The 22,273-nt window shown below is 44.7% G+C and overlaps 1 protein-coding gene across 6 annotated transcripts in view; it reads left to right on the top strand.

Annotated features, from left to right (window-relative positions):
- The window catches only part of SRGAP2 (SLIT-ROBO Rho GTPase activating protein 2), a 119,042-nt gene that overhangs the window by 81,267 nt on the left and 15,502 nt on the right, over positions 1–22,273 (top strand). For all 6 annotated transcript variants that reach the window (XR_003255435.1, XR_003255434.1, XM_026077233.1 and 3 more), the window contains 9 exons: positions 3,255–3,339; positions 6,052–6,079; positions 8,026–8,056; positions 10,808–10,868; positions 12,082–12,159; positions 14,023–14,157; positions 15,478–15,583; positions 17,656–17,880; positions 21,289–21,368. Coding sequence is in view for 4 of the 6 variants with exons in the window: in XM_026077233.1 (XP_025933018.1) it covers positions 3,255–3,339; positions 6,052–6,079; positions 8,026–8,056; positions 10,808–10,868; positions 12,082–12,159; positions 14,023–14,157; positions 15,478–15,583; positions 17,656–17,880; positions 21,289–21,368 (829 nt within the window). In the remaining 2 variants the exon portion in view is untranslated. The remainder of the gene's footprint in view (positions 1–3,254; positions 3,340–6,051; positions 6,080–8,025; positions 8,057–10,807; positions 10,869–12,081; positions 12,160–14,022; positions 14,158–15,477; positions 15,584–17,655; positions 17,881–21,288; positions 21,369–22,273) is intronic.

Below are 22,273 nucleotides of genomic sequence, written 5' to 3'. Positions count from 1 at the left end.
GGAGCGATGTGGGCCAGCTGGAAGTCGAGGCTGCGTCCGCAGCGCCCGGCGGGCCGGTGCTGCGTGTCGCCGGCGGTGGCTGCTGCGCCTGTGAGCCTGTCTGCCAGGGCTGAAACGGTGCTGCTAATTGCAGCGTAGTCGGCACTCGACCCCACCTCGGACGTGAGAAGGAGAATGAATGACTCCATCCTTTCTGCCCCTAACATAGGGGATAATTTTTAGTTCTTTGTAGTAATGTTATTTCTTTCTTCCAGAAAGATTAAAACGTGGTAAAATGCTCATTCTGTGAAGTGCTTTAAAAATTAATGCAAATTTATTATTACCAACCCCTTAAGACATGGATAAGTATCATATAAAATTCCCCTGCTAATCAATCTTGCAGCAATGTCATGCTGCCGCTGTCAGTGCGCTGCTGTTCCCACGTTTAATCACTGGCAGGAGCGCGGCGGAGCGACGATCCCGCTTCCCCGCTGCAGCCTGGGAAGGGGCCGCCTTGAGTCGAGGGCCACGTTTGAAGCCGGCCTGGGGTGGAGGGCTGGGGCGGGAGCAGCACTGCTGAGCCTTCCAGGTCTGCGACCGTCGAGGCTGCGGGACAGAAATCTCCGTTCCCGCCAAGCAGGCAGATGTGGTCTGGTTTGCATTTTGCATCCTCAGGTATTCCAGCTGCCGGTTGTTCCTTGCTGGAAAAATGCTGAAACGAGGTTTGGACTAGGAGATGGTGTCAAAGCGGTATGGTTTTGAGGAGAAGGTGGGTGCAAAACGCTCACCAACAGCAGATCATCCCCTCTTAGGCTTTTACAGGGTGAAATACTGTGACTTGGGCAGGTTTCTGCCTCTTTGCGTCGGATTGGACTTAGTCCAACTCCAGCTGTCCTTCGCCAGAAGTGRAATCCCAAGGAGTTCTCCCGTACTCTGATTTTTTTTGGCTATTTTTGTTAAGCCAGAAATCAAATGCTAGTGGATCTTTAATTCATTGAGAAAAGCCTGCAGCCTTATTTTTAAACTGCATCTTTTTTATAAGTGTAGTGGTAAGCGTCGGGGTACGCAGTATGAGGCGGAGGGAAATACGGAGAACACGCGACATGCCGTATGTGGTGGGAACCTGCTCGCTCTTCTTTCGTGAACAGTCCCTCGCGCTCCTCTGCGGGCAGCTGATGCTCTTCATGCGCCCGTCTCCGTGCACCGAAGCCGGAGCAGCCGGCCGGAGCGCCGGCGGTGCTGGGAGAAGGCGCTCCGCCGCCGGGGAGCCCGCGGGGCGGACGAGCCGTGCCGGGGATGTGCCGTCTCCGCGCTCAGCTGCRGCCGCCTGGGGAGCGGAACGCGGGCGCGCGGAGCAGCTTTGCGTGCGGCGAGGGCGCCAAGCCTTGGCGCGGCACGAAGCAATCCTCGGCAGAGCGCGAACAGCTGCGCTGGGTTTTGCCACGATGCTGCTGCGTGATGAAGCGGGGTGTACGGCAGAAAGGGGGGAAAAAATCTGTTTTCTGCAGGAGCGATCATCAATCCAGTTTCTTTTGGAAGCAGGCTTTAGTTTCAGAAAGAGCACGGACACTGCGAACATAGACGTAATGCAAGAAAGACCGAGCTTAAGTTTTTTATATCTGCTTCAAAGGGAAGCTTAACTCTTCCAAATCAAGTTGATTTGCAGATCTTTAAGCTTCTGTTTGAGCTATTTTGAGATTAGCCTTGTAGTCCTGTCTGCCTGCCTGTTCTCGGTTTTGAGGCATCTTCCAGAATCAGATTTATCCTCGTATCCCCACCTCAGCTTCTCTGGGTTTTTTTGCAACTTGCACTCTGTTTTTTCTGTTAAATGTTTGATGCAAAAATTTAACTGCTTTAGGAAAAATACATAATTGCRGATGGGCAAACGGGTTCTACAGGGAAATTCTTTATTTAAAAAAAAAAAAAAGGTTAGCTTTTAAATTTTTCACTTTTTGTCAAATGATCGGTCTTCCTACTTTCCTCTAGAACAAAAAAAATTGAAGTATTGGCCCTATAAGAATCAGGAAGTGCTGAGACCCCCTGAAAGGACGTAATGTTTGTGAATTTTTTGTTGCAGTTTTGTCAAGCAGAGGGACATAATTAACTGCCAAAGGTCTGTGTTTTAAAAGCCCAGGTCGGCCGCTTTTGCCTGTCTTTGGGCTGCTGGGGAGCCTTGAGGGCAGCTTCGTTAGCTCCTGGGAGGGTTCCCCCGCCGCGGGCACTGCCGTGGTGTGGGTACACGCTGTTTCTTGGCTCTTTTCACCTTACATATAGGCTGCTGTTGCTACAGTCTGCACAAGAGAAGCAGGGCACTGCTCTAGTTAAAATGCCATTTTATCTTAAGGGTTTACAGTCTTAATTTGGCAATACAAAAGCAGAGGTGGAAGACGGGGAATAGAGCTGGGGACGTGAACTGGACCCTTTCGTTATTAAAAGAGAATCCTTTCCTTGGGCTCATTTTGCTGGCTCAATTTTTTAAGTACCCCATGTTTCTGAGGAATGGTCTGTGGTAGCTACTCTGTCGCGGCGTTGTACGCTATTCCTGTATTCCTGGGTGTAAACGTGTCCTAATTATAATGCGGACAGCTACTGCACGACAGTGTGTTTTATATGCTGCAGCACGGCGAAGATAATGCTGTTTTGAGCTCCAAAATAGGAGATGAAAGAGTTGTGAAAAATAGCAATTGCAGAGCTGGGAAAAATCAGAAACAAATGGCAGAAATGATTATATAATATTTCAGTGAAACCATATCTGAACTTAAATGATATCTTTGTTTTGTGTGCATGCGCGTGTGCACACACGCACACACTCACTCCCTCCTTGTGTATCCTCCAGAGCGGAGGCAGACACAGTATTTGACAAGTAAAGTGGGGTGAGAGAGGTTAAGTGAGAGAATAACCACAGTAGCAGCCTTTTAGTTTGTTAAAACAAATTGCTCATTCAGTTGAGGGCGACGCGCGAGGGAAGCGCGTTTCCATTCTGCCCTGTCTGCGGAGGAGGTGCGTGACAGCCCCTCGGATGTCTAGAAGATGCCAAACATCCACCTGATTCCGGAGCGGAGCCGTAGAAATCGCCCTGCAGATACGTGGGGCACGGGCTGAGCTGCAGGTTTACACACCTGTGCAAGCCAGGAGGCTTTAGTGCCTCCTTTGCGCTGTAAATTTCYGTGTGATCCTGTACTTCAGCATTATGTTCAGGACCCAGCAGCCTAAGGATGCAATCAAAAAGCAGTAATTTGCCCACTCATCATATTGCTCTTTTTCCACCTCCACAGAAAATGAAGGAGTACCTGGAAGGCAGGAACCTGATAACGAAGCTCCAAGCCAAACACGACCTTCTCCAGAAGACCTTGGGAGAAAGTGAGTGTGGCCCTCGGTCACTGCTAGCCAGGCTGCTGCAGTTATTGAATTAGCTGACTGAGTAGGACCATCTTGGATTACCGACGCTAACTGGATGTATTCATGTTTTATGAATTTATTTTCTGACCTGTGTGCTGCAGAAGCCGAATGACCTACATGGCTGCTTGAATAATGGTGAAAGGCAAATGCTTAATGAGTCACTAATGTGCATCGCTTATTTGTTTAAATGAAGCATTTGCCCACTCAGTCATCCTGCCCCCTGCGTGCACGTTCTGCTTCTCGCTTAATCTATATCAGGGTAAACCTTGTGATTGACGGTTTACTGATTAGCTTAGGAGTATTGCCTCATTAGGCTGGTCGAAAGTTTCATTTGCATGGTAGATTAGCTGCTTCTGACCTCTGTGGGTTCAATCCAGACCAAGCTAATGTATGTGAGCATGGGCTTATGTAAGGACAATTGCAAACAAATTTCAGAGCATGTAAAATATGTTGCCTATCTGTGGGACATTAGGCAAAGGGCAGCAGCCAGAACTGAATAGGCATTTGCTACTGGTGTCCGAACAAAGGGAGATTTCTTCCCCTTCGTGGTATGGGCAAATCCCGTTGGCCAAACACTTCTTAAACTACGCATCCAAGTTTCCATAGAAACCTGCCTGCCTAGTATTTGTAGAGGAGACGGTTTAACAGTCTAAATGTCAGGTCAGAAAATGGCTCAACTCATTCCTGGGTTTATATCCTGCAGCAGGGCTCATTTTTCTTCTTTAGTAACTTAACTGGACTCCCCACAGTTTATGGTGTGCAAATCTTCTGAATGAAAACTTAAACAGCATGTGGTCTTTTAAGTGCATTGCTTTCGGTTTAAAAAGGTACTATAAAAATAAAATACTTATTACTACAGTAATTAAGAGCTGCATGTTTATCAGACTCGAGCCACTAGAAGGTAAGGAAAGAAGCTTGTCATCATCTTGTGCTTTATTGTTTAAAGTTCTTTCTCTCTTCAGCTGCCCAATGAAAAGGGAGGGTGAAGCCAAAGAGCTGTACCCTTAGGGTATTTTTCTTCTGCCTCTAAATATCTCCAAATGACACCCATGCTGCCCCTGTGACTAATCACATTCCTGGATCATAGCTGACCTCTGCATACCGAGACCTATTTCCTCTTAACCTGCCTGCCCCTTGAACTGATCTCAAGCTGTGGTGGGCCAAAAGAGGAGGAAAGTTAATGCAATTTCTGTATTGCTATGTAGATTTAAAGGCTCCCTCTGTTTTTTTGTGGTTGCTTTGCAATACCAAAGCTTTCTCGGCCCTTCTTGTGAAGGGATCCAGTGTGTGCCAGGGTAAGCTCCAAAAATTTTTGAAAAAGATCACTTCTGTCATCAGTGAGATCAAAAGGAGATGGGAAAGCGAGGTACATCTTGTCTCCAAAACTAAGTTAGGTTAATGGTACAAACTGGGTCCATGCCTAGGCCCATTCATAAAATGTCACTTAACTGGGATATGGGCAAATAAAATTCCTTTCACAAGTCACAGAAACATTTTTAGAAGCTTTACTGAAAAAAATACATACAGCTGCATGTGCTCAGTCCCTGGAAACCTCATGTTTTTGTTATGATTTTTATTCTTTGCCTTTTCCTTAGGTGGCATTTATCAGTCCTCTTGCAAATTACCTTAATCTAAAGAGGGCGATTTCTAGTAATAAAAATAACAGCAAGTCTTCATATCTACAAATAATTATGTCCCTGCCTACTGTACACATTTGTCACTGTAATGTAGGAGCCCCTTGATCTTGCCACAGTCGTGTAATTTATATATATGAATATTCCATGATGGAAGTGAGACAGATGGTTGGAAATTCTGCTTCAGAATAACATTTTCATGCAAATCATGCACTGTTTTGGCTTTACGTGGGGAGAGGAAAGTGGCTATCAAGATGTGTTCAACTAATTCTCAGCCATCAGCAATTAGACATTTCCCTACTTCAGTCTTCCATCTCCCCAGGAGCAGGAAGACATTGCAGGGAGGGTGGATTTTCAGCTGGTGTAAATCAGTATGGCTTCACTGATAATGATCTGTGCTAGCAAAAGATCTGGCCTGTAAAATTCCCAAAGGCACATGCTAGTTTTCTGTCTGTCTTACTCCTCGTTGTGCTGTTTTAAAATGATGCCTGTATTAGCAGTAGTCGCTAGCTTGGCTGCTTCCTTGCAAACTCAGTGCACGGTGATGGAATGCTCCTACAAATGTTTGTGGAAAATATCATTAAACCTCTGTCTCCCAAAATAGCTTAATGCTAGCACGTTCAGGCTGTGGGCTAACAAATCCGTGAATGTTTTCAGTCTTGCTAAGTGGCTTTAAAAAGTATAATCTGTCTCCCTACTAATTCCCCCGGGAAGGAGGAGGGAGGGAGAGGTTGACAAGCCTAGCTTTTTGGCAGTGGAAGTCAACAATTAGAATGCACAGGGAACCAATTTTCAAAAACAATACTTTGCAAAGAAAGAGTCCTCAGGCAGCCCAGGCTGTTTTCTGCATTTCCTGGTCAGCCACCGCGGAGCCGTGCCAGCAGGGATGCTCCGAGCAGCCGCAGTCCTAGCGGGAAGCCGGCACGATGCAGCTCTCCAGCTGCTCCTCTCCCTCTCGGATTGTCCCCCCCCCTTTCCAAAACTGGATTTGTGCATCATTCCTTTACCCTAATGCTGTATTTCTTTGTCCTTCCAACAGGTCAAAGGACTGACTGCTCCCTTGCCAGGTAGGTGTGGCTCAGAGAATCTTTTTCTTTTGAGGAAAAGCTGCTACAAATTGGTCACTGCCAAATGGGATCAGATACCAGCCCAAGATATGCATCCATTAGAAAAGGATATTCACTCAGCTAATACATAAGCAAATTTCTGCTAGTTATTATGGCATTAAATATCATTGCTATTATCTGCATCAGCGCAAGGTGTTATTCCTAAATCAGTTTAATCTCTGGTCAGCTGAGGAATGGTATTTCGTTTGATGTGGTGCCTGCTCCAAGCTCTCGTTTCTTGTTGGCACCCTGTGCTGCCCCTCCGCTGTGGCCGTACCGCTGTTGGTAGGGCTGCATGGTGAAACACATTGGGACACTGATTTGGGTTAAAAATAACTAAGAAGAARAAAAGGTACTTGGGTATCTTGTAGTTTTTCTTGTCCCCACTGCTTTTAAACTAGATCGGTTCCTCAAGCAGAGGCTGGAACAAGGAATATGGGGAGAAGGGGAGGGGCAAGTGTGAGGGGCTGTGGAAGTGGGCACTGTCATCCAGAGAAATATGCTTCAAACTAAGATTTTAATAAACGCATCTCTCTTTCGTAACAGAGATGGGCCCAGTGACTCTGCAGGGTTTATCCACAATGTTTTTGTTTAGGGGCTGAGTAACGTAACTGGTGGCCAGGGGGCTTTTCTTTCCCTTTGGCCCTCTCTGCTCTGACGTTGAGCTGGATTGCAACAGTATAGAGGTCATGGAGAATAAAATTTCCATGTATAATTGGGACCAATCATAGTGCCATAAATAAGCTTCTTTTGATGGAGTTTTTATAAAACATAAAAAATCTCCATCTCCAAATTGACGGATTCGAAGGGCACAAGGAGCTGGAATGGGGACTTGCATCCTGCCTTTTTAACAAAAGGAAGGTGATTACTACTGATCGGGAATCATTACTTCTTTTCACGTTCCATACAGCAAAGCAAAGCTGACAGGCCCTAATTAGAGTCTGACATCTGTAATAATAAAATATTATTCATCATGAAACAACTTTAAATATCAAAGAATCATTACTGCTAATAGTTTAAAGTAACCTTATTACCTGTGACAGCCCATGGAATCTGATTTCTTACTTTTTTTTTAATTCAGTTTTTTTGCTTTTTATAAAAGGAATTTCTGCTGAATTAACACATTGCACTGTCTTTTTCAAAATCACAGTTCTAATCACCTTATTTATAATTCAGCAGCCATCTGCCCTAGCAGGGAATTGGCTTGAATGATACATTAGGCCTTTCTACCATTATCTTTCCTGCTTCATGTTTAGCAGGAACTATAGGAATTTTAAACCTCAGTAATAAATTTGAGGAGAAAATCCTGGCAAGGGAAGGCTTTTTCCTTTTTTCTACAAKTAGTGTCTACCACCATTCTAAATGAGACCACTGGTAATCATGGTTTAAATTGAAATGGCTCAGCCTGGCTGGTGCGTGGTGGCGTTCTGGTTTGTTGCCTTTTTTTGTCTATCAGAAACTATAATAAAGAATCCACAATGACAGTTGTTAACAGCACAGTGGGAAAGCAGCACTCTCCCACCTGCTTCTCCCCCTCTGCAGAATGACTCCTTTGGAGAAGTGCTATCTGCAATTTATAACAAACTTCATCTCGAACCAGGAGCCTTATATAATAGATTTCCATACGGTTGGAATTAAAATGTCAAGGGTAATCTTTTGTCAAAGCAGTAGGCTCCCTTGTGCCTTTTTCAGGATTTTAGTGATTTAAAGTCACTTCAATTTTTCTGAAGTTCCGTAAATTGAATGAGACTAAGTCATTATGATTGGCTTGTATATCTGACTTCTTCCCTCCTCCAAAATAAGCAWGGTTTGGAATACAAGTTCTGTGGTGATAGAGGATTATCTTGACTTTTCTATTCTCTGTTTTTTCCTCCTACACCAATGGGTGGTTTGGATCATCTAATCAGTGGCAGACGCAGCTCCACTATAAGGAAGCAGGTAATAAACATTTCCTTGAGTAATAAAATGGGGATGGATGTGTGTGTGTTTGTGTGTAGATGAGGAGAGATGGAAAGCAGGAAAGTGTTTTTTATCCCCCTTTCTCTCTTATGTGGACATTTTCCTTCTTATTTAAACTGAACTAGTGTCTAGTAATTCAGTAACTGAAATCAGTAAAACATGGGTCTACAGCCTTGATTCATTTTCTTAGACAAAAATTTTAAAATTTTAAAAGAATTTTATCCTCTCAGTGTTTTGAGACCTGGCACCAAAAATGCCAAAAACCTTGGGCTGTCTGTTGGCTTAGACTATGGGCTCTTCAAGGCAGATGTTAACTGAGGTGTTCAGAGTCTTCTGGTCATTCAGGAATCATGCTGGCCTCTTAATTAACAGTGTTTCTGAAAAATAAACTTTTTTTTATAGTGTTCAGCTCATTTTTTCACTCTAGGCGAGGCCCTTAGATTTTTTGCCATCAGTGGTGGGAGAACTCGGAGCAGAGGTGTCCCTTGCCTCTGGACAGCTGTGCTCAGTGGCTGGTCTTGCACTCCTCTCTTGAAGGCACTTGCTGCTTTCCAAGTACCATAGGACTTGCCTGTCCATGCAACTTTTTTTTGTGGGTCTCGAAGGACTGTGTAAACAGTAACGAATCTTCCATCTTGTGGGCTAGATCAGCACCATCCCTTTCTGCAGACAGAAAAGGTGAGATACAGAATTTGAGTGATTTGTCTCAAGACTCAAAAGCCTGGTAGAAGCAGAACACACGACGGCAAACTGCCGCCGGCCTCGCAAGCCACGTGGTCGTTTTGCTGCCCTTGACATACAGCATCGCTTTCGGGAATTGCGCAGTGGCCTTGCTACTGAGCCATGTACAATGAGGGCAGATTTAATGGGGCTCTTGCTAAAGGTTGTTTTGGACTCCAATTAATTTTGTTTCTCCTTTTGCCCATGATGTTTATGTGCTACTCTCTGGATGAATATATGTGACTAATTTGTCCCCCAGATGCTCCTCCTGGCTGCAGTCTGCATATGTAATAACATTGAAAGTTYTCAAACTGACAGTCGTGGTTTATGGGCTTCATGCTGTTGTACGTCACTGTCTCCTTTCCCTTTGTTTTTGCTTGTGTGCCTTTGGAATGCTATTAAACTTGTAACCGCTTGCTGTACCTTCCTGTAATAAAAACTAACACCAGCAGTGCTATTTCTTTTTTTTTTCTTCCTTCCCTTTTTTTTTCCTGGCTATAGTGGATAATCTGTTACTTTCTAGTACCTAATGAGCTAAAACATGTCCCCTTCAGATAGAGAAGAAGCAAAATTAAATTTCTTTTGCATACTGTAAAGAAAAAGTTTAGCTTAGAATTTCATTTCATATAGTTTCTTTGGTTTCTGCTTTGTAGTTTTTAAGATCTGTGTGTATTAGAAATTAGCAATAGTAAGAGAATAAGTTATGTTTTCTGTTCTGGAGTCGCTGTTATAGCAAGATAAACTTTCATGTGACTGCAGGGAAGGCTAACCATGTGCTTTACAGCTTTGCTGGCATTTGAGTTGGCAGGCAAAAATACTTGAGCCTGGCTGTATTTTGAGCAATAAATATACGTTGCACATAAAATATAATGCGATGCTTTGGGAAGCCCAGTTTTCATGTTGCCTCTCGAGAATTCCTTCTCTTMTTGTGGTCCTGAGGCTGCATGCGGCACCTCAATTGAAACAGAGCAGCTACGCAGGGAGGGAGGAGGACCTTGTCGAAACATGATTTGTGAGGCTTTCTCRTCTGTGAAACTGATAACTGGTTATCTAGCTGTATATGTAGAAAACTTGCATTTCCTGTCATATGTAGAGATTATTTTCTGAGCTCAATTATTGTTGCTTTGTTTATGCTCCAGAAACATTCCCTTATGCAGAAAATGAAGCATGTGCGTGTTTGATTGCCAGTTTCCCAAGCAGCTCTTGAGGTGTCTCTCAAGCATATTTTGACTTGAGTAGAACTGACATACTAGTCTCTGTGATTTGGAAACCTAAATTACAAACTAATCTGTTTGCAAAACCTGAATCTCTCTGCAGCTCTCAGTAGCCTACATGAAATCACTTGCATGTGGTGGTAATGGGGGTTTTTTGAGTGTGACCTAACCATTTAAAACATAACGGCTCTGAGAGTGTTAATCTCTGCTGGGGACCCAGAACATGTGCTTTTCTATGAATTCCTCTTGTCAAGCTCTAGAATGAGTCGGGGGGTTTATGTGCTGTTTGGATGATTATTAATAAAGCGCATCCTCAGGGGCCAGTTGAGCTGCAGAGCTCCCTGGCTTCTGAAGGATTCTTAATTGGTTAGCGTTGTACATTATAGCATGTACAAAACTAGTTCTATGTCGACCATGGCCAATTAGGAGAGAAATTATTAGTACTGACTTTATGATCAAATTCTCTGGCATTTCATTAAAACAAAAAATCATCAGACCTAAACAAGCTAGGGAAATGAACTGGATTTCGTGTTTTTGAGCAGAGGTCTGTCACCCTTATGCCATTCTCAAGAACAAGGGCCAGCTGAAGTGTGATACAGTAGCATCCTAACAAGCGAGCATTTGGATATAATTTAGTCRTTGTGGTCCAAAGCTGCTGGAGAAGATGCTATATGTAAACAGAAACATGGAAATTTTAGTCACAGAGAAATACTAATCACTGGCGTCTGACCTGATATCGTTTTGCCATCAGCTCTGCCTTTTGACTGCTTTTTTGTTTAATTCTTTCTCTTCTCAGGACTCCACCCAAGCCATTCCCCTGGTAGTGGAGAGCTGCATACGATTCATTAGCAGACACGGTGAGTTTATAGACATCCCCCCCACACRCACACCAAAAAAAAAGAAAAGAAAATCCTGTATTATTTCTGTCACCTGAGCAGCGGTGTAGAAGCCTCCTGCAAATAAATGTTCGGAGCAGCCTGGGCAGGGTTCCTCTGCAGCAGCAGCCTCCTAGAGCGCGGTGCAGCGAGCTGGGCTCCGGCTCTCCGGCCGTGTTGCTGGTAGCGTCCAAACGCTTAGCGCAGACACCTGACCGGCAAACGGGGAGCGCTAAGCTGTGCTTCCAACAATATCCCTTTTGTTTCTCGTGAAGTAAGGTTCCCATCCTTAAACACCACTCGTTCCTCACCTCCAGTCACCTTGCTTTGAGGCCTGGAATGTGTTTTTTTCATCAATAATAACCATGCTTTTCCTGGAGAGGGGGAATGCTCAAAGCGTTTGAACTTAGGAGGTCAAGTAGTGATTTAGTTGCTTGCTTGTTGCAGCAATGAGATGATTTGTACATGTTTGTGAGGTTAACTTCATAGTTGTGAATGCTGTAAAGCATTTTATAGGTTTATTGTAATTTTTGTATTCCTTTCTAATCAAAGCTTAAATGAGTACCGTTGATTTCCCTATGTGAAGAGTACTTTGAACCTTGGTCTGTAAATTTTGCTGCCCGTCTTTCATGTACCAACAAAATTATGATGGCAGTTTATTAGAATATCTCACCTACTTGATAAATGATTTCAATGATTTTTGTTTATGTGCACTATTTCCCAGGAATGTCTTAAAGGCTATCCTAGAATCCTAGATATCAAGGCATTTTAGGGTAATTAAATGCTTCAGTTTCAATTGGCTGATTTGCTCTGGGCCTCTTCAGTATTGCTCTTGAAAAATAAACTGTTTTACTGTGTAGTTAGCCATATATTACTTCTGGCTGGTATACTGTTAGTTCATGACTTTCTCTGGGTTGGAAAATCCTTTGGGAACCTTCAGGGTGAAAGATAAAATGCATGGATGTTATAACCAAATTATTCTGTCAGCATCCTAGGAAGGGTTAATACTTTTTCTCAGTGGTGCCAGAGTTCTGTTTTTCCACATTCTGTCTCTGCCTGGACATTTAAGGGAAGAAGGCTTTTAAAAGAAGATACTTTGCCTGTGTTGCTCATGTTTCCTTCATCATGCTGTACTTGATGAAGGTGCCAGCTTAGCTTATGTCTGTTGTTATCAATGTCCCTTATTGTCTTGCAGGGTTGCAGCATGAAGGAATATTCAGAGTGTCTGGGTCACAAGTTGAAGTGAACGATATAAAAAACGCATTTGAGAGAGGTAAGGAGGATCTATTCCAGTATCTCAGAAATTATTGTCAAATGGATTAATTTGTTGAAATGACTGTTCCAAAATAGCTTAAGTGTTGAATGCAGCTTACTATAGTCTGTTTTAATTTTTTCCAGCTTCATAAGTGACTCTCGCCAGAATGCTTCTGTAGCATTCGTTAATGTTGAATATTCAAGGCATTATGCTTTATGCCTTGTCGTGTGTCTGTTTAATAAACATTCTGAATTCAGTCATCTCTCCTGTCTCATAGTTTAACGATTACTTGCAACACCAAAGGATTCAGAGAATTTCGTTATTGGGCGTAACTACATTGTCCCTTTTTCCCCCGGTCTTTGTCTGCTAGAGGATGAGCTTTTGTGTATCTCGTGTTCTTGAGGCGCAGCCTGGCTACKCTTATTCTAACTGTGACCAAGCGAGAGGGTAAATTTCAAGTCACTGTTCGCTTGACGTATCTTGTAATAGATTTGATTCTTCTATATGAAGAGCTGTCTCTGTTTCCAAACAAAGCCAGAGAYGTGCTTGGGGCCTCCAGGCTCGTGAGCATCTAGCTAGGCTGGTCTGCCTGGGTTCAGGAGAGCTGAAAACGGCAGGGCTCGTGTGAATTCTCTGTACACGTGTCATTCCAAAAGAACACATTTAGTATGTTTTTATGCTTGCTCTTGGAGGGAAAAGCAGTAATTAATTAGGCACAGCAAGCTCATTTTGCTGTTGGGAAGCAAGGAGTCTARTGTACAACTATGTGAAGTATGGTATCTAATTTCCCTTGCCTTCATCTTTCCATTCCATTCCAACCTGAGAATTAAAATCCTCAAGAACAGAGGAGGCAGGAATGTGTATGACAAGCTGCAAGGGAAAGGCTTGATATCAGCTTCAAAGGCCCTTTTTAAAAATAAATGACAATACCAGACATCTTGAGAAAATAGCCAGTTGTTTCAGCACTAACATGCAGGAAAAAAAATTTTTTTTAAGCTTCGTCTCACTTGTCTCTCTAAAGCACATGATATACAGAACTGACAAAGTTAACAATAATGTCTCTGCAGTTTATTACTTCACCCAGAACCCTTGGTGGCAGTTAATATCAAGGATAATGCTCTGGTTTGTAGTGGCCCATTTATTATCCTGTGTGTTATTAAGATAATAGGCAAGCTTTGGTAATTTCAGTCACATAATGGATATATATAGCTTCAATTTGAGGTTTGCCCCATCATTAAATCTAATTATATTTGATAGGGAGTTTTCCTTAGGGAACAACTCCTTAAGCGGGCATCTTTTCTTTTGTAACATAGACAAACTGTGACACATCTACAATGACAAATTGTATGTCCCAGAAACCTTTTTTTTTTTTTTCCCCTCCCGTAATTCAACGTAAGCTGTCTGCATCTTGCTGAGCCTAGTAAAGATGCTCATTGCCCCATTGCGTATGCACTGAATCCAAGCCTAACGTCAGTCATGAATTTGCATAAAGATGTGCTCCCAGGCTTGTGTACTGTTTACCTCAATGGTGGCTCTCAAATTCACCCCCTACCTGAATATCTGGAATACAGAGCTTTGAAATGCTAGCACAGCAATGCCGCTCTAACACGGGCACGAGTTGGGTGCTCCAGGGTCATGCTCCAGTCTGTCCAAGAGCCATCTCAGGTCTCCAAGGGTTGCTGTCAGAGACTTCCCTTCTCCACTGCTGTCTGCAGGGGAGCTCTCTCTCCACCTCACGTTGGTTTTAGTCTAGTTGAAGTAGGTGGGATTAACTTTGTACTGCATAAATCCTTTTCTACAGCTGAGTTGCAACCTTCCAGCCTGATTCTTTTCTCCAGTGTTCCGATTTTTCTTAACTGTTTTTCTTTGCTGGTAACAAAGGGGAAGATCCGTTGGCTGGGGACCAGAATGACCACGACATGGATTCAATAGCAGGCGTCTTGAAGCTCTATTTTCGAGGGCTGGAGCACCCTCTCTTCCCCAAGGATATCTTTCATGATCTGATTGCCTGTGTCAGTAAGTATACAAAGATCTGAAAAGGAATTAGATGAATTTTTTCAACATTGTCTTCCACCTGTCTCCCCCTGCCCTTTTCTTTATCCAAAATAATCTGTTTATGGTTACTTTGGCTTTGTGTGGCACTGCTATCCTAGTCTCTGTTAGGCCATGTGTTTCAGCCAGCGTCAGGACAGTTACCTGATTGCAGCATTCATTATTTTGGTAGCAATCTTGTAAATGAGCAAGAAGATAGAAATGAATAGATTTTTCAAGAGCTATGTCATGTATTTTTCTGAGACAGTGYTTCATGACAGGATTCTTTGCTTAAGGAATGAAACAAAAGACCTTCCTTTCTGAAAAATAATCTTTTTAAGACCTCTGTTCAGAAGGTTCCAGAAATGCCTTCTCAAAAACATGCATCTCCAGCAGGGTTTTCTTGCCCCATGTGCTTTCCCTAATGTTAATAGATATGCTGCCTGTACATCTACTGACATCCTTTTACATGCTCTGTTTAGCCAGCAAGGTAGTAATTATATGCCTTTTAACTTCATCGGCATGAGAGGCCTTTATTGACTCTTGTTATAGGATATCAAACATGAGAGTGATCACGGTCCACTTGTTAACATCTTTTGTTTCTAAAAGTGGTTTTGGTGGGCAGGGGTTTGGTCTTTGTGTTTGTACTTGGACAACCCCTGCTTAAATGGCCTGACTGTTGCCGTGTCACTCTGAATCAAAGAACGATTCYGTTGTCCCTTGCAGTGGCAGCCTTTGAAGGGAAGCAGAAGATAACTGCTTCTAATATGATTTGTGGTTTTCTTCTCCTGATAAATGCATTTGCAGACTTGAATTCGCATTATATGAAAAGAAAAATCTGCTTCCAAATAACTTCTCTCTTCTGAGATGATTTATGCTGCCCACTTATTTCTCAGTAGGCTGCTGCACACGGAGCTTTTTGCCTCACCCTTTAACTATGTTAATCTGCCTTTGAGTCTTATACAATTTTTTCTTTAAACACCCACCTTTCTAGGCTAACTTGAATAAGCTATTGTGTCAGGWCTATTGAAGCAGATGACATCCAGTGCTCCCACGCTAGGAAGGAGCTTGCAGCTAAGTTTCACGTGTTAAGAGCCTTCATTGTCAAAGGCTCCGCAGCCTGTGCGTTCCCACGTCGGGGACGGCTGGGGAGTCCAGGAAAGGGGCAGACCCTTCCTTCCTTATGCTGCCTTCCCTTTTTAATAGTTTGCACAGGAACCATCACAGTGCATGGTTGTATTTGGACTTGGTGGCAAATTGTGGTTATAGTGATCTAATAACTCTGGTGCTCTTTCTGCCTTTCAGCAATGGATAATTTACAAGAGAGAGCGCTCCACATCCGGAAAGTCCTTCTGAACTTGCCTAAGACCACTCTGATTGTAATGAGATACCTCTTTGCATTCCTCAATCAGTGAGTATCCCCGAGAGCACCGTGGTYCTGCTGTAATAATTGGTATAAATGAGATGAATGACGGAACCAGCCTTAGCATTGCTGCATGTGATCTGAGCAACAGGCCAAGGTGCAAACGTCACTGTAGCCTACTCTTGCATCTGTTTTGCTGGGCTTCTGAGCCTTGCTGAAATTCATCCTGATGATAGCACTGCAATCTCAGTGGAGCTCCAGAAACAAAAATGAATAATTTGCTGGTAATTCAGGCAAAAAATGATATGAGGGAATTGAAAGCTGGGCCCCACACCAGCAAGGGGTAGTGTATACTAAGTGGTGGGAGTGATGCAGAGCGAGATTATTGTATTTTTAAACACTTCACTACATCTGGCTGATTCATCAGGCGGTTTGACAGGAAGAAGTCAATAGCTTCTTCCAGTAGTGTGGTCTTGACACCTGAGGATAGCATAAAGGAAAAATATCCTAGCCAGAAGCATAGCAGGATTTAAACATTCTTTGCTCCCTGTTGAGGTTGGCAGTGTTGAGTGTAAATCTGATGGTGATATTCTTAATCATGTTCATCTTACAGCAAGAACAAAAAAAAAAAGGAGAGACTGCATTAGGGAGTATTTTAAGTCTATAGAGGAAGGTTAAACTATAAACAGGGATTTGAGCAAGTCTGGGATCAAAATATCCTGAATTTCAGCAGTGGCAAGCCATCTTAAAACTGTCGGACAAACTTGCAGATCAGGGTACCTTTGAACACTAGGGAAGATTAGGTTTAGAATAGTATTGTCCAACCTACTTCTAGTCATCACCTAACCTATCAGAAATGGAATGTTTAAAATAAGGTAACAGGAAATCAGCTTTAGTTGTTAATGACTAGATGTTATTTCTATATAAATTCTGTCTGTCCCATGGTTAGTGGAAGCTGTGATAAAAATACAGTCAGCTTCTCATATTTTGGATCTGAACTTGAGGGAAAACTGCACAAAGTTCCTTTTTCTTAATCAGATTTTGGCAGTGTAGAAGATTGTTGTCTCATCCTCTTCCTTGTGATRGATTTAATGCCTTGTGCTACAATTTGAGGTTTCTGCTATAAATAGTTTACACAGGAAAATGGAACGTCTAGTCATTTCTYGTACCTCTGCCTCCAGGGACTTAAAGCTCCCTAGATAAAATAGCACTTCTCTCCTATTCCCAGCTCCGACTCTAATACCGTACTGGAGCACTGAGCTTCCAGACTAGATTAACCTTCCTGTTTTGTAGCTAGATAGAAGTTCCCTTTCGAGAAATACTCTTTACTTGATTTGCAGAGAGTTTGAGAAACAGAATTTCACATAGAAGCTGCAGCTTCAGCTTGCTCCTGGTCTGGTTGGGAGACTTCAGCTGCTTTCAGTGTGTCACCGCAGCTTACRCTGAAAATGCTGGTGTTCCCCCGTGTCCTGAATGCTGGGTTGGGCTCTACGCTTTGGGAGCAGGAGGAGATTGGCCTGACGGAGGGCACAAATGGAAGCAAGCAGAGGGGTCTTCTGGCTCACAAGCTCCTTGCTGTGTGCGGTGCCGCGCTCTGCTCCGCGAGCCGCAGCGGCTGTCAGGCTTGCGCTGGCCTCCTGGCTAAACRTGCAGCCTGCTTTCGGAGTGGGGTGCACAGAGTGATTTGCTGACAGACTGGCTTTTATTGCCAACAATTTGTTTATAATGAGAACAAAGGGGGAGAAGTCTAGTGGCATTTTTCCCCCTAGTGTTGTTCATGCTAGTTAAGGAGAAAATTKTTTGGAAAATAGAAAGCAACTTGGATACGCAATCAAGAAATCAATGTGTCAGCAAACTTCCCAGATTGCAGCCAGCGAGCCCAGTTGACATAAGCCTAGTTGGACTGAGTTACCAGACCCTGAGAGTTGTTCTCTGTATGTGCCATCAGTCTCTCACTTTTTAAACAGACCCAGAACATTTGTGTCCCAGCAGATCAGCTCTAAAGAGCAGAAAGCCCAAAGTGAGTCTTTCCAATTCAGCTGTGTGTTCTCTAGCAGAAGATGATGATGATGATGCTGTTTTTTGCCTGTTAACCCCCTCCCCACTTCTGTCTTTTGCAGTTTATCTCAGTTCAGTGAAGAGAATATGATGGATCCCTACAATTTAGCCATCTGCTTTGGGCCAACACTGATGTCCGTGCCTGAAGGTCATGATCAAGTCTCTTGCCAGGCTCATGTCAATGAATTGATCAAAACCATCATCATCCAACACGAGAACATCTTCCCAGGGCCAAGGGAGCTGGAGGGCCCAGTCTATAGCAGAGGTGGAAACACTGAGGATTACTGGTATGATAGAAAAAGAATGGATGCATATTCATTTTCAGATTGGGATGCTACAGTCATGCATTCTGTGTTGTCTAATGCTGGATTCAAGCATCTGGCCCAGACTTTCAGAATCTGTGTTGTGAAAGAGAAGATGGCTTTGGTGTCTCTGGATACCCACCAACTTTAAAAAAAAAAAAAAAAAAGTAGCTGTTCAGTTGTCAAACCTGTGCTCACCTATCTTAAAGGAGAAGGCTTCACAGAGATTTTTTTGCATGTTCTGCTGTGGTAGCTGCCACCATTTCCTTGTGAAAGACGAGGAGCTGATGCACCAACTCCTGCTAATGCTTACATTTGACTTTTTTCCCCTCTCTCCTCTCTCTCTTCCTTTGACATTCTCCTGCCTGTTCTCAGTGACTTTGCTTCAGAGTTGGGGTCACTTGCAGCTGAACCTAGAAAGCTGCGGCCTGGTTTAATTTTCAGGGCAGCACTGCTGGGGGAGGGAGGAATGCAAAATCACCRTTTCCATCCAGCTTAAAGCTCAAGAGGCCTGGCCGCGTGCTCAGTCTGAAAGCAACATCTGGAAGCAATTCAGCCCGAGCGGCTCCTGTCATCTGGGGTGGAAGGTTGGGAGTGGGGGAAGGAAAGGAGGTGTTTTCTTTTCTACTGGCCAAGTTGATCTCTCCCACTGAAAATGAGGAATGTTAAATTGCGTCCTCCTCCCCCCCTTCCCTGTCCCAGGAATGCAAATGATTATTTTCATATATTAAAATAAATACATTTTAAAAATGGAGTCATTCTAGTGACAGAGCTAGCCTTGTTTTCCTACTTGTTTCAGAGTAGTTTTAACTGTCAGCTCACTCCCTGCATGAGCTTGAGGAGAGGCTGCTTTATGCAGACAAGAARCAGCTATATGCGGAGGGCTTGCAGTAGCCCTTGTGCAAATTGCATTAGTTTTACCCTTCATTCTGGCATTTTTCATTGATGTTTTTAAAAAAAAAAAAAAACACTGTAACAGTCTTGTATGTGTAAGACCTTTAAGAAACACATTAACTTTGACAAGAGGTTTTGCCYGTAAGGTGAAGGGAATATTAGACGCTCTGCACACTCCCTGCGGCGTGTGTCACACTCTGCACGAATACGTGGGAGGCAAACTGGGCTGGAAGGTGCTGTCGCTTCGCTGAAGGCACTTGGGTTTTTTTCATTGCTGCTCTTACCCACGCTGGTCTGAGACCCTGGTGAGTAGGAAAGGGTAGAAGCAAGCGAGGGAGGCTGCTTAACAGGGCCAGGAAGAAGCATCTGGTTCCATTCAAGGCTCCTCAGAGCCACGGTATTTAAATAGTTGTTAGTTATCGCCCGTAGGGCRCTGCGCTGCGAAGCTTGCGCGAAGCAAAGGGAAGCCTCCGGTGTTTAGCGGATTCATCGGGGAATGGCGTGCGCTACGTTCRCAGCGACGTCGCGCCTCCGCTAGCCCCCGTCTCCGCTCTGCGAGGACCTTGCAGGCGGCGCTTTGGTGCACGGGCGGCCGGGGCTCGGAGCCGCGGTGCGGGCGCGCTCGTCCCGCGCTGCGCGGCGGCCGCTTGGGTCGGCGGGAAGGGCTCAGGCAGCAAGGAGGTGCCGAGGAGGAGGGGAGGGCGAGGTGCAGCGCTCGCTACCGAAACGCGGGGCTGGGGTGCCGGCATCTTCAAAACGCTGCCTCTGAGCGAGCCAAGCCCGGCACCGCGTTGCGTCGGTGCGTCCCCCGGAGCGGGTTAGCGGCTCGCCGAGCCGTCCGGTCCAAGCCCGGAGCCCTGCGCGGAGGCCGGGGAGGTGGTTGGAGCTGCAGGAAGGAGCTCGCTCCTCCGGGGGCTCCGCTTGCTCCCCTGCCCCGGCGCTCGGGGTGGGCTCCCGCAGCCCAGCGCGCTCCGTTGCGGCATCCCGGGCTGGCGCGGCACGCGGTCCGGGTCTGCGGCACGGGCGGGTTTGGTGGTGGAAGGGGCTGCTGGAGGCACGCGGTCTCCTCTTTTGTCTGTGCGTATTTAGATCCGCAGAGTTGGCGTAGGCGACGTGACTTCACGGTCCAAGTGAAACTTTAGCCCTCAATGCCGGATTCCTCCTGGGACCTCCGTTTGGCTTTCGGTTCTTTTGTAAACTTTATTAAGTAGCATAAAGGCTTTGCAAAAGATGGGAAAGGTTGATTCCTGCGGCACTGACTCAGATGGTGAGGAAACGGCGCGTTTGTTATGTGGATTAAATGTAATGAGACACTGGAATTATTCAAACTTTCCCCCCTCCTCTCTTTTTAAATAAGAGTAGAGGAGTTAGGTGACCAGGACAAGGTTTTAAAAGGGAGAACGCTGCACATCGCCTATTGCTTATTTTAACCATTGCAAGGCCAAAAAGACTGATCAGGTTATTACTGTCTGCAAAGAAGTCAAAATTGCCTTTAACGTAAGTTAGAGGCGATTCAGCGTGGTGCGCGCGCGGGCAGCAGAGCCGTCTCCGGGGCAGCCCGGCTGCTTTACTGTCACCAGCGCGAGATTCTGCAACAGAAACGTTCTGGCTTTAGCAGCAGCGTCTGGCAGGATGAGGAGGGAGCTTTTTTTCTTTCTTTCCTTTTTTTTTTYCCCCCCCTTTAATGTGAGCAGTAACGGCAGGCGAGCCTTCGTTGCCAGCTGGCGGCCAGGTCCGCGCAGCTCCTTGAGCGCGGCCAGGAGTTCTCCTCCAGTTCCCTTTTGCCGCTTGTCTTGCGGGAGCTGCTCCTGTGACTGCTCACCGAAACATAACCTCTGTGCGCCACTTGTTGTCTACTGACGCTTTCAAGGCTTTTCTTTATGCAAAACATTAATGAGCGCTCTTGGTGTTTAAGGTGCTTTGTAAATAAAGATTCCAGTCAATTAATCTGGTTATGGGAGTCATTCAGTGAAATGAACTGGACAGTCCAAGACTGTGATGAAAGGGAAGGAGGGAGATGACAAACGCAGACCTGGAAATGTCATTATGATTTGAGAAATAATTTCCCCCAGGAAGTGGCAGCTATCTCATCAGTTGTGTAATGAGCTAATTAGAGCCCTGGAGAATACAGCTGGGGAATAGTCCTGGCATGGCAGAGATGAGCTAGGCCCAGCATGCCACAGCTAGCTCTGACTTCTGAAAGTCTCTGGAGGTCTGGGTTGTAACATCTGAAGTTGGACTTTCCTGCATRTATTTCCCGATAGTGTGCGGAGGGTGACAAAGTTGTTCTGTCTGCTCAAGCAAATCAAGGGCTTAGCTTGATTTTTAGACGCACTGACTTGAGTGCCTGCAAAAATGCATCCACGAAGCATCTGGCACAGAACCTAGCTGTGGACATCCTGTGTGGATGTTCACGGCCGAGTTACCTTTGGGCTTTGTAAATGAGGAAACTCAATTTCAACCGGTATAAAGCTCTGTCTGTGTTTCCTTCTGTTGCAGTGAAAGTCCACACGGAGAGAGAGCCTCAACAGAAGACTCGGTTCAGGACGTTACGGCTGAACACCACACCAGTGATGATGGTATGCAAAGCCTATTAACTCCTCTGCTAAGGTAACCTGGTGTTGGGGCGGTAGAGAATGAAGTGCCTTGCAGTTTAAATTCAAAGTTAAATCCAAAATGGAGTTCAAGTCACAGTAGTCGTTTGAAACACCGCATACAGCATTTGATGCCAAAAAGTAAAATGTATGGGATCAGCAGGAATTTTTAGAAGTTGCCTGTCTATTTTTAAAGTATCCCTTTTTCCAATGGTACCTCATCTTAGCAGCAGGCCTGCCTGGGCACACTGCATGCTCAAAAGACTGAGCTCATCTGTACCTTAGCAGGATCTTAGAGTTGGAAATCATGAGCTAAGTGTAGAGCCAAAGGCTGGATGTGTTTCAGCGTGCTCTGCTGCTCCCCTCTGCCTATGCCAGGCATCTCCCCTTTCAGTAGCTTTGGCAAGGGAATCGAGTGCCTTAACCTCCAACAGTTCTGTTTTAAGGAAGCAAACAAAATAAAATAAAAAACTGTTTGCTGTCTGCTTGGAGCCAGGCTTTAGGGTAGAGCATCTTGGTGGCCTCTCTCCTTGATAATTTTTGTTTCCTCCTGAGAGAACTCGTTACCTTTTCTGTGGTCTGATTAATAAAAAGGGGTGCCTGGAATTTCACCACCGAGTTGCCTGTATTTGACATCTATGAGAATTTCCTGATATTTCCTAAGGAAAAGGTAACGCCACAGCCTTGGAGTGTCTGTTAGTACTGCTTCCAAAAAAGCCTCTTTCAGCAATGAGGAACAGCTGCGTGTGAGCCCCATCCAGAGTAGAGGAAAAGATTACATGAGTGACGTGAGACAGCAATCCCCAGAATGCTGATCAGCATATGAAGCACGCTGGCCAAAACAGAGCAGCGTACATTTTTGTTCTTGCTTTTTGGCCTCTTGCAATTGT

Source organism: Apteryx rowi, unplaced genomic scaffold (genome assembly GCF_003343035.1).
Source record: "Apteryx rowi isolate R43461 unplaced genomic scaffold, aptRow1 scaffold_45, whole genome shotgun sequence".
Taxonomy (NCBI): Eukaryota; Metazoa; Chordata; class Aves; order Apterygiformes; family Apterygidae; genus Apteryx; species Apteryx rowi.
Note: the sequence above shows the minus strand (reverse complement) of the source record. Positions and strands in the feature narration are given on the sequence as shown.